We start from the raw sequence: 12,019 nt of genomic DNA, 5'->3' as shown, positions 1-12,019 counted from the left end.
GTGTAGTTCTATGATTGTTTTTTAATCTGGATGTCGAAGAAATTGCACATTTGCTATAGAACAGGGGGATACTTGTTTATGGAGGATAATCTGGTATGAGAATTGCAACCTTAGTGTCATATTGATTCTGCTTAGCTACTCCTGGGGCACATGACAGATTGAAAGATTCACGCTTTTTTTCTCTCAATCTAAGATTTGGGCTGAAGGTTGTCCTTTTTTTAACAACAGTTTATGAGAAGCACATCCTAAGTTTTGCGATAGACGGTCCAAGGCTAGTCGAGAAGTATTTACCCATGTTGAGGCTGTTTAGAGCTTGGTAAGTTGATCTTGATCCAAGGCTAGTTGGCTTAATTAGGTTTATATTCAAGGATGTCTAGTTCGGTCTAATAACCTTGTGAGACCGAAACCCTTTGCTACTGTTGCTCTACTTTGATCACACAAAGGGAAAAGGGACGATTTACCGGTTATTGTCTTTGATAATCCTTAAATATTGTCGTCTGTTCATGTCTTGCTCATATCATGTATCGATTATTGTCTTTGCTTCGGTCTTGTACCGGATCTTATCTGATCTTGTCTTCATCTTGTCTCATCATATCACTGTCAAAATTTTCTTGAAGCTCATGAATATGTTTTCAACTCTATTTTCAGAAAGCAGGTGATTACTCACGCTGCAGTTTGAGGCCGAGTCTCCGGAGTGTGGGCCGCTAATCAGCGAATTCTTTAATCAAGAGTTAGAACTGATTACTTGTAATTATAGATTAGGAAAAGAACCCGGTTGATCCTCAAATTTTTGACTTGGTTTTCGAAAGAAAAACTTGGAGGAAGGAAAATAGAACAAGGTAAGTAGATGTTTCTGCTTCCCATTTGTGCTGCTTTTGCGTACGATTGATTGATCAAAAGGAGACTAGCTTGGTTATAATTAGTATAATGTCCAACTCGCAACTTTTTCTACTGGCCAGTCGCCATTTAAGGTTGCAAGTAGGCTCCCCGAGCGTGGTTTCATCACTTCTATAGTTTTCCATCGAACAGCAGGATTGTTGCTGTTTGCAGGCGATGTTATTCTAAGTGCATATAGCTCAGCTCTCTACTTTATTAATCTCTACTCCTTGTACCCTTTCAAATTTCCGGTCCGGCCTTTGAGTTGTCTTCGTTGAGCCTAGTGTTCGTCTATTCCAGACTCGGTAAACCGTTGATCTTCGTCAAAGTTCTGTGGCAGGGTGATGAAAATATGTAGTAGTAAGTACTACTCCTTTGAGTGCAAGGATTCAGCTTTCTGCTTTAGAGAGGATCTGCTTACTATGCATTCTTTGACGCTGACTAGGTTACATGCCGAGACACGTCGAGGTTCTACCTCTGGTTTCTGTGTTTTCTTAGGCCCCAACCTGATTTTTTGGAGTTACAGGAAACAAGCTGCTTTCTGTTGGCCTGAGTGTGGAGTTTGCCTTTAGTCTCTTGCACACACATGTTCTATGTGCTGAGACAATTGTGGCATATGCGCGTCATCCGCGAGCCCCATGTTTTTTATTACCACGCCCATCACGCTCTACTGTTACAATCTTACACTACACGGCCTCCAACTCTGTTTTCCATTTTTGCACCATCAAAAGAATAAAGAGTTGAAATGGGCTCACTGGCACCGTGGCATCCCAACCTTACACATGATCTCGTATTAGTGATTGGAATGCCCCCGTCAGGGTGAACCTGTCCCATGGAACTTTGTATTTTGTAAGTCCTAAGTCATGTGAGTAAATTTTATCAAAACTAAAACAATTATTATGCTTGCTCGTGCCACACATATCTTCTATTGAGATTCTGCTCAGAAAATTGCTACTGCTCTTATTTTGCTCTCTCTCTCTCTCTCTCTCTCATGCACACTTCTAATCAGGTAATAATTCTGCAGACAGCAGAATATAAAAGGAACTACAAGGTTGAGGCAAGGTGTTGCTATCTGCAAGTGCTACTGAATGAAAAACCGCGGATGGCGTTTCTGTTGCTGCTTCTAGTGCAGTGGAGAGTTGAGACCCTCTTGAAAAGCCAGGGGATGGAGAGGTTGGTGCCTCTTGGAAGGGAATGGTATCTCCTTCCTGAATGAAGGCCGCTTCTTGAGATGCTTTAGAGTATGCTTGGCATAATATGTTCGGAGGTAAGGCGAAACTCTCTCTTTGAACTTAAGGATGATGAAGAAGATGATTCTAAAAGACACAAGAAGGGCTACAACAGCGGCCAAGTCCCACCACTTTGAGTGATCCAGTTTAAAGCCGGCAATGTTTGTGAGGATATACTCACCTTTCAGCTTCGGGCCATTTGGTACAATAGGATCAAATTCACGGCCAACCAGTGCGTTCTTATATTCTCCCTGCATATACCGGTATAACAGTGGTAAGTTCAAATTGTAAAATTTATAATCTGTTCCTCAGTAGGTCCTTTTTTCGGCTGATAAATGCAGAATTGTATGAAAAACTACCCAACAATGGCAAAATTTAGGATGAGCAGGGCCTTCGGTGTCTTTGGAGTAATTCTTAGGTATAACCGGTTGTAAGGAAGAAAAGTCCTTCGGTTTAGTAAGGATCTGTTTACCCAAAGCTTGGAAAGAATGGTAAACTTTCGCTAGTTCAAAACTAAAAATGTTCTTGTTTGGTACCTGTAATGCCCATGCACCATAATTTAGGTATGAAACAGGATATCGCCAAATCGGTCTGGGAATGTCAGGCGGCAAGCGGAAGAATCCGGCAGTCATCATCATGATTCCCTAGACAAACACGGTAACTAGTGATAAATAGAACTTTATGTGCACTTACATAAATACAATTAAGCTTGGCAAGAATGATATGCAGAGTTGTACTTACCAAGTATCCTGCTCCAATTATCACTCCCATCAAGTAGTTAGGAACAAGAGATGCTATAATCATCATGGAGCTCTCTACTGCTGCGATGGCGCTGATAAGATCGAGGCACATGAATACAAAACGAGGAAACTGAGAATGGAATTCCACCATGTAGTATGTTATACTCGCAGTTGAAATCGACATGACAGCCAAGAACGGGAAAGAAGAGAGGAAATTCGACAGAATAAACACAGCAACACCATAATGCCCGTTGAGCCTTTCTTTATGAAAAACCTGTTTATCGAACAGAAACAGAAGATCGAAGGTTTAAATCCTGAGTATTGAATTGATCTACATTCTGATTACACAATTGAATACTTTCCTGCTCACAGAAACTAATTTACTTTTTACCTTCATTTCTTCAAGGAAGGATGGGAAGCCTCCGATGGACAGGAAGGTCATGAAACCAGAAATAAATCCAGCACAAGCTCCTCTTGCCAATATTGAATTCAGATTTGTCCCAAGATTGAAGAATATCGTACCGACACACAGAGATAACAGCAGGTAAATGATGATTCTTACCCAGTAATACCCCAAGTCCCTTAACATGTTGAGGAAAGATCTCCGTGTTAATATTGTTAGTTGCTTCCACCAGGTTGCTTGGCTCCCACTCCATTTTTCTACCGTCAGTCCTTCCTGTAAAACAAGTTTCTTATTAACAAACTGTCATGTAAAATTAGTAACATAGATTTCCTTGCATCATTACCATCGATGAAATTTGTCGAATCCTAGCTCTTGTCCTCGACGCGTACTCGGAACTCTTGTACTTCTCGACAAGCATAGCTTTTATCTCTGCTGTTGCTAAGTTCAGTAAAGGATCTGATGATTTTGGGACGTCCTGCTTTGCATTTGAAAAATGTTAGACAGTAAAGTAGTTTTTCCATTCATAATTCAAAGCCGAAATGAGCAGAATTAGTTTGATAGGAAAGTTCACATATACGTATACAATGTACATACACGTATTCGGTGAGATTCGTTCATGGTGACTCTGTCGAAGTCTGAATTAATGCAACGAAGAAAGTGATCGGAAGGGTTTCTTCGACTCGGACATGGAACTCCAGCTCTGGCAAAGAACTGTCAAATTCAAAAGAAATGAAGTAACATTAGGAATCTGAGATCATGCACACTGTAAAATTCATGCTCATGGCAAAACTATCTTGGAACTTTCTCTAAACTTCGGAATACATGGTTCCATGCTACAAACCATGAAAGCCCGTTTTGAAAGGCTTCTGTAGAAAGCACTTATGATCATAAGCGTGTTTATTGAAAGTACTTTTATTAGAGGTACGTTGAAATTTTAATAAAATTTAAGCCCTTCCGGGTAAAAAACTTGGAAGGATTTTTAAACCTTGACCTTTAATTTTTTCTGCCGAAAGTGGTCAATAACGGTTTTAGGATCATTTGAAACTACTTTTAAAATTACTGAAAGCGTTTTTTGTGAAAATGTTTTTGAAACCAATCTTTAATTAAAATGCAAGTGAATCCTGGCAAAACACATGAAGTGCCTTTGGAACCCAAAAACACTTTCTTTAAAGTCGCTTACACACACTTCGAAATGAGCTCTTAGTTATTTGAAAGTGCCTTTCTTCCTTACAACTTAATAAGAAAAAAAAACCATTTATTTTCTTCTTGTAGTAGTACCTCCAGAGCCATATTTGCCTGTCCAGAATAAACAGTTTGACCGCTAGACAGCAGAACAAGATCATCAAAGAGAGCAAAGACTTCACTGCTGGGCTGATGAATGGATGAAATGACGGTTCTGCCCTCAAGAGCAATATATCTCAGAGTATGAACGACAAAGAAAGCCGAGGCACTGTCGAGGCCACTTGTAGGTTCGTCCAGAAACAGCAGCTTTGGCTTTGTGAGAATTTCAAGTGCAACGCTCAGCCTCTTTTTTTCTCCCCCACTTATGCCCCTCAAGTGCCAGTTTCCAATGAGGCTGTCAGCACAATCTTGCAGACCCATTTCTGTAATTGTACCTTCTACAATGCCGTTGACTTCTTCTTTGGTCAATGTAGTTGGAAGCCTCAAGTGTGCCGAATATGTTATGGTTTCTTTTACTGTCAGGGTTCCCAACAGTGTATTCTCTTGGGTCACATATGCCTGAAATTTTGATGTTAATTACATTGGAGGGTTAATTTTGGATGACCCGTTGCAACAACAGTTCGTGATCAACGCGATCCAAACCCGTTAAACCCAACAAGTTGGTACAGGCCATTGACCAAAGTCATTATTACATAAAATTTGTGGCTGCTATGGAATCACAGGATTTGTACTCTACAATTTGTAGGCATTAATTCCCAAGGAACAGGCTACTCAGAAGATAACCTATGTGGTGAATAAAATTACGATTTAAATTCATGTGGTGAAAAAATTACGATTTAAACCTATGTGGTGAAGTCTGTTAGGATTTAAGGTTAAAATTAAAAGTTCTGTCACCTCTCTATTAATTGTTAGCATATATGAGGCTAGAATAAAACTATTTGTTAATTGTTAGCATGTGAGATTTGCATGTGAGGCTGAGCCTCACGTGCTCACAACAAACATAGAGTTTATAAAACTTTTAATTTTGGGTCGAAATCTTAACAGACTTCATCACATGAGTTTAAATCCTTTTTTTTTTTTTTCTTTTTTTACTACAAGGTCTTCTAACTATTTTATTACCACAAAAACTATTAATCCAATCAAGCCTAACTTTTAATAAAAGAAACATGTACCAGTCCACAGGCACATGGGGAATGGGGTAGTTTTGTCAGGAAGAATATGAAATTATGTGTACTTACAGCAGCACCATAGTCTAGTCTCATCTTATTCCCATTTACAAGAACATTTCCAGTCATGACAAGATTTTGTGAAAGTCTACCTGCAAAACAGCAAAATTAAAGAGAGAAGTTGAGGCATTTTTGGGATATCAATAATTATTTGACAATGAAAAGGATTGCTAGCATCAATTTCGAACATTGCATGTTCCTACTATACATATCTCAAACATGAAAGTTGATTGCTAGCGTCAGTCCTCCATGTGTGTCGATGAACTTGAACCGTTAATTCTTATAAATCTCACAATGCATTAACGGCTCACAATTAAGGCATGAGCAATATGCTAATATAATTCAACATATCATTTGAGTCAAAGTGATCACCTCTCTCTTTCTCTCTTCATTCTTCAAAGAGTATAATGTGGAGATGTGAAGCAAATTTTGTTGAGACGATTTGATTTAACAGTTTTAATCATTTTTGGACAAATCCGACAGTCATATATGTGTCGGCCTAGATTGCTCGTAATATTTAAGAATGTATAAAAAGTTTGATTGTTCATCTTGTTACTAATTAGTTTTCGGGTAAAACTTCAACTTCTTTCATCAGTTAATGCAAGAGACAGGCAAAGTGTTCAGTTAATTAAGTCAAGAAGAGAATTAATGGTACGTAGTGTGCTTAGTTTTGAAATGCCAATCCCATGTTAAATGCAGATCAGTAATTATCCAACCGACCAACCTCCTCAAAATTTAACCATTCCGTAACTATCTCTCTCTATCTATTTCAGGAATGTATAGCTTATCTTCCGAATGTACATGCAAAACATCACATGTTTGTATCACATGGGTGTATCATGATCATGTGATAAGTTATACATAAAATTAACATTTAATCAAATAGACTCATTAACTGACGTGACATTGCCCCTGTCAGATGGTACATCAATGTGGTCTCCCTAATATTTTTCAAGTTATATAACTAGCATCGACATTCATTTAAAATTTAAAATCAAATAAAAGTCAATTTTTCTTTTTTTAGATTAAAAAATCGGTGCACATGTAGTTCACACTATAGTGAACAGAAAAAAAAAAAAATACAAGACACAGAAAGAAGACAAGGCAAGCATGTGTGCATATGCATGTGTGTTCATCTTAGGATTAATTTTTTTTGTAAATCTTAACCATAATAATTAATTGTGAATTTAAACCTTACATACACAAAACGTATCTGCATGTACTTATTATTTTGATCATAGACTAACTAGAAATGACTTTTTTCATGATTTGAATTCTCGTTGGTTCGAGTGATCATCATATTTAATTCGTGATGCTCTGCTTAAAGATTGTAATAATCTTTGATCGAATAAAATAAAATTACTATTGTTTCACCTATAAAAAATAAAAATAAAAAGTGCACTTTTGCTTTAATCAATTGACATTCCAAAGTGTGGCATACTTTTTTTTTTTTTTTTTGGATTAAAACTTATGCATGTGATTGAAATTTGAAACATATAATTATAAATACATACATACAACATGCATATATATATGTGTGTGTGTGTGTGTGTGTGTGTGTGTTGAGAGAGACAAACCTGCTAAAGAATCGAGAAGGGTTGATTTGCCAGAGCCAGAAGGACCCATGATAGCCATGATGCGACCTGGCTCAGCAAACCCACTCAGCCCATCAAGCAGTCTTCTGGTATGGCCATTCCCAAACTTCGGAAGCACAACACTCAGATCTTCCCACACTAAATGCATCCCAACAACCGCCTGAGGCTGCCACCGCCGACGAACATCTTCTCCTTCTCTTCCACCAGAAGTTGGCAAACTCCTCTCTGAATCAACACCACCAGAAGTGGTACCACCCTTTTGCTCCTCTATCTCCTCCATAGCCAGCAAAATATCCAGCTACAACTTACAAGTATTGTGTTGATAGGAACAGCAGAGAAAGGGTGGCAAATACACAGAGTTATATAAACAAATAATTAATAAGCGGTTGCTGGATATCAGAGAAAGTTGTCCCTAGCTATTCCATAAGGGAGGGAGTAAATATGTGTGTATATATTTGTCCAATTCAAATTTACAGCAGAAAAAGGAGTGCAGAGAGGAAATACAAAGGAAGGAAAAAAGGTGGTCCTAGCTAGGGTTTTGAAGTTTAATTTGGTGGGTCGACAGCTGCTTTTTGGTTTTGGTGAGTGAGTTACTACGCGAAGTTAGCATGCAGTAAGTGTGCTCACCAAACAACCATTAATACTTTCATAGATCAGAATAGAGATCGATAAGAGTGACAGAATATTGCAATGGGGCGTTTTTGAATAAGGTTGTTGTTGGCATATGGACTTTTTGGAACTCCAGTCTCTAGGCTAGCCAACTAATATCGTGGGAATAAAATGCATGTATATCCCCGAACGAAAAATCAATTTCGCAAATATAGGGTTACACTACTGGCCCTTCAAAAAATTTATTGTTCACTCCTTATAAGTGTATTTTTATTTTTAAATATATAAGGTTTTGGAGTGCACAATGAATTTCTTTTAGTGCCAATAACAACAGCCATAAAATATACTTAAAAGAAGAATATTATTTCGACCGCTTATGTAGGTACATAATATATTTTCCTCAAGTTTTCAACAATACGGAGTTTCCTTGCAATTAAGGGGTTTCTTGTCGGGGCTTTGACGCCAACTATGGATATAAAAACAGAGCTAACTTACAAACGCATGGGAAAAACATTGCTGATAAACAAATGTTCTTGTTAAGAGAATCGATATATGGTAAACATTGCTGATATCATATCAATGTTTTGTTAATATTGTTGATATGATATCAATGTTTTGTTAATATTGTTGATATGATTTGTGGATGCAAATTTCCGTTTTCTTCTTCTTGGACAAAAATTCCACCTATAAAACAATTAACACATTTGGTCAAGGCCAATAGCCTCATGTGCCCATAATGATTTTTTTTTTTCCGTTTTTGAGGTGGGGGGGGGGGGGTAATGCCAAAGTTAGAATTTGAGGGAAAAGTGTCTAGAGAATTTGGAGAATTTTGCAAGAGTGTTGAACTTAGGTTTTTGGACAAAATCGGGTGGTATTTATAGGGCTCTGGCCGGCCCTATTAGGAGAATGGGGACGGGCCATATGTGGTATTCTTTGTGTTAATTTCAATCAATTAGCTAATTAATATAAATTGAAATGAATAATTTGGGGGTTACCTTGTGGAGAAGATTTGATGAGGATGGATGAAATAGGTTTTGAATAATTACCTATTTTGAGCACTTTTGACCTTGATTGAGTCATGATTGTCCACTGCTCGAGCGTAGGAGTTCAGATATTCCTCGAGGGTAATTTTGTCTTTTTCACCCTAGAATCCACGTGTCCACTCCATATTTTGATTGAGTCATGATTGTCCACTACTCGCGCATATGAGTTCAGATATTCCTCGAGGGTAATTTTGTCCTTTTGACCCTAGAATCCGTGTGTCCACTCCATATTTTTCTTGATTATTTTTGACTCCACAAATCCCCACACTTGCTGAGCTGCTCGCAGGAAAGAGCAGCAAGTGTAGAGATATCCAACTTTGATGTAGATTCTCACTTGGACTTGGAATTAGATTCTTTTAGGAAAGGGAAATAAATTGCCTCCAAAGCCTATTTAAGTCTACCTTAAGTAAGGAATTAAATCAACTTCGGAGGACAATTATTTGTCCTTACAAGAAAGAGAGAAAACTAGAGGATATTTGTTCCCTCTTCCACAACACTCTTCTTTGCTTGCCCGTGCAAAGAACCATCTTCCATTGATTTCTTTGTCTTCTTCGCGCCACACCGATGTAAGAAAAACTTAATTCTCCTTGTCTTCTTTTCGGGTGGTGCTGCTGCGGGGTAACCGTCGGGGTGGTGCGGCACGTCGGTTGGCGGGGGCCAGGAGTCGGCTTGGCATGGGCCAAGGAGGTGGTGTGGCAGGGGCCATTGCTTGTGCTGCTCGGCTTGACTGAAGCCAAGGACTGGCTTGACATGGGCCGAGGAAATGACGTGGCATGGGCCACGGTTTAGGCTGCCACGTTTGGGTTGTTTGCTAAAAATGAGGAAATTGCTTAAGTTTGATTTCTCAGCTACCGTAAATGAAGCAGTCAAGAATAGAGTTGCCAAGATCGGAGCTGCTGAAGGTGAAGTGTTGGATGAGCGAATTGTTGGGTGCAAAGTGGCTGCTACCCCCTGACCATTTGTTGCTTAGTTGGTCTTCAAGCATTCGATCTTTTGAGCTATGTAGCATTCTTGCACCGGAGAGCTTACCTAGATGGGTGTCAGGGAATTAGTTTACCCTCTCGAACTAGAGAACTTACCCATATGGGTGTTAGGGAATTGATTTACCCTCTCGCACTGGAGAACAATTAGTTTATCCTATAACAGTGGAGAGCAGACCCTTTTGGGTATCGGGGAATAGGTTTACCCTCTCGCACTGGAGAGTAATTAATTTACCTTCTCACACTGGAAAGATTACCCATATGGATGTCAGGGAATTGGTTTACCTTCTTGCACATGAGAGCAATCAGTTTATCCTTTCGCACTAGGAGAACATACCCTTGGAATTGGTTTACCCTCTCACACTAGAGAGCAATTAGTTTAACCTCTCGCACTGGAGAGAAGACCCATATGGGTGTGAGGAGTTTATTTACTCTCTTGCACTGGAAAGCAGACTCATATGGGTGTGGGCAAGTTTGTTTACCCTCTCGCACTGGAGAGCAAACCCGGATGGGTGTTGGAGAATTAGTTTACCCTTTCGCACTGAAGAGCATAGAAGTCCTTGTTGTAAGTGCAGCTGAGGAAAGTTGGACTACTGGACAACTGAAATAATCCTCAGTCTGCGAGGTCTTGTTTGGCGATTTGCTTGAGACTTCAAACTGCTTGTGGAACTCATATAAGGGTGTAAGCGTAGTGAGTTGCTCCCATAATTATTGCGCCATCATTAGGTGTTTCATCGTGTGCCCTTTTGAGGCTTGGTTGGCGTGAGCCACAAGGTAAGATCGGCACGGCTGGGAGCCGTGGTGCAAGATTGGCATATTTATGAGCCATGGTGATAAATCAATGGTTACTGGAAGCCAGTGGAGCAGGTAGGCATGGCTGTGAGAGCAAAGTTGGGGTTGGTTTGGGCTAGGTTGTGTGCAGCAGGAGGAATTGAACCACTAGGCCCATGATGCTCCACTAACAGTGATGTACTGCTTCAGTATTGAATCGTCGGGAGTGTTGAGAATAAAGCTTTCCCCGATTCTTGGTAGTTAGGTTGGTGTGTCATTCTGGTACTCGTCTGCCCCCGGCACTGCATTTGTCGAAACATAAGGAATCTTTGTATTCGACAATATATGTGGGATAGTCTCATTTGATCAATCTTGTCAATGAAAATGACCCGTTTATGTTGGTCATGTCTCGTCGGAGCACCTCGTCAGTAGCTTCGTTACGTTGGAAATTGAGCAATTGTTTGGTCAGGAGCCTCTCAACTTCTTCCTGAATTTGCCTTTATTGGCTAGCGGAGCTTTTGACTGCCCCCAATGGTAACCTGCTGGTCTAGGCTGCTTTTCTATGTGTTTGGCTTGTCTATGTCGCGGGTGCGGTGCATATGGTATGTTTCTAGCAGGCGAGCGGGTAACTTGTAGGCTGCTGGTTGAACTTGAGCTGGATTAAGTGATTGCTTCTCTCTCCGTCCGCTGTGCTGCCTACTCCGATGTGAGGTAAATGATGCTTTTTGCGGGCCTTGCAGCGAATAAACACTTCATCTAGAAAGTTGCTCATGTTGATTATCAGAATGTGGTCCCAACCGTGATTGTATGTTTGCTCGTGGGCCTAACTGAGAGTATGCTCCTCCGTGCACTAAGACGAGAGTATACGCTATCTCGGGGGCCTAGTCGGGAATGTACACTACCAAAACGTTCAATTAGTGACTGGTCGAGTGGATGTCTGCCGAGACACTGCTGGAGAGGTTCGTCGCCTGCCTTTGTCCTACTTCGGGACACCTTGTTTAGGGCACGCTACAAGAGTTGATTCACCAAGGTAATCTGCTGCACGAGGGCACTTGTCAACTCTATGCCTTGTCGAGACAAGTATTATTCACCATTTTGGGGTGGAAGAGCTTGGATAATATACATCTCCTTGAGTAGTGGAAGTGTAATGAACTCTGAATGCGAGATTTGAATAGGGATGTCAAATTTGCAGAGAAATGAGGTGAAAATACCTCGGTTCAATCGTCGGTCCAGAAATCTGAAGTTGGGACGGTTGAACTAATCTTGGACTGGTTATGATTGCTTAGTAGGCCATGAGAGTGGGATAGGCCTCAGATTGGACCATGGGAGCAGGTCGGGCAGTTAGTGTGTATTGCCCCCGCACAG

The 12,019-nt window shown here is 40.1% G+C and overlaps 1 protein-coding gene across 3 annotated transcripts; it reads right to left on the bottom strand.

The window, feature by feature from the left end:
* Window positions 1-1,740: 1,740 nt before the first annotated feature.
* Window positions 1,741-7,790, bottom strand: LOC103963798 (ABC transporter G family member 15). 3 transcript variants are annotated; one of them, XM_048590310.1, is made up of 9 exons: window positions 7,234-7,784; window positions 5,669-5,748; window positions 4,527-4,988; window positions 3,843-3,959; window positions 3,592-3,726; window positions 3,237-3,521; window positions 2,847-3,119; window positions 2,642-2,749; window positions 1,741-2,356 (listed from the first exon to the last, which is right to left on the bottom strand). In XM_048590310.1, the coding sequence occupies exons 1-9, from the start codon at window positions 7,529-7,531 to the stop codon at window positions 2,000-2,002; spliced, it is 2,115 nt and encodes a 704-aa protein (XP_048446267.1). In that variant the 5' UTR covers window positions 7,532-7,784; the 3' UTR covers window positions 1,741-1,999. The 3 variants fall into 3 exon arrangements, 2 of the variants coding, with proteins under 2 accessions (XP_048446267.1, XP_009374925.2); XM_009376650.2 differs by having other exon boundaries at window positions 3,592-3,723; window positions 7,234-7,782; XR_007260471.1 differs by having other exon boundaries at window positions 2,316-2,356; window positions 2,642-2,766; window positions 7,234-7,790.
* Window positions 7,791-12,019: the final 4,229 nt, after the last annotated feature.

This window comes from the organism of the source record quoted next, unplaced genomic scaffold, assembly GCF_019419815.1.
Source record: "Pyrus x bretschneideri cultivar Hongxiangsu unplaced genomic scaffold, Pyrus_bretschneideri_v1 Contig31, whole genome shotgun sequence".
Lineage (NCBI taxonomy): Eukaryota > Viridiplantae > Streptophyta > Magnoliopsida > Rosales > Rosaceae > Pyrus > Pyrus x bretschneideri.
The sequence above is the reverse complement of the archived record's forward strand: the minus strand, read 5'-3'. Positions and strand labels throughout refer to the sequence as shown.

Bases quoted from the DNA above. Each gene is read 5' to 3' on its own strand.
- LOC103963798 (XM_048590310.1), bottom strand. From the start codon at position 7,531: ATGGAGGAGATAGAGGAGCAAAAGGGTGGTACCACTTCTGGTGGTGTT. The intron at 5,749-7,233 runs GTTTGTCTCTCT...GCTGTTTTGCAG, and splicing joins CCTTCTCGATTCTTTAGCAG to GTAGACTTTCACAAAATCTT. The intron at 2,357-2,641 runs GTACCAAACAAG...CGGTATATGCAG, and splicing joins ATGGTGCATGGGCATTACAG to GGAGAATATAAGAACGCACT.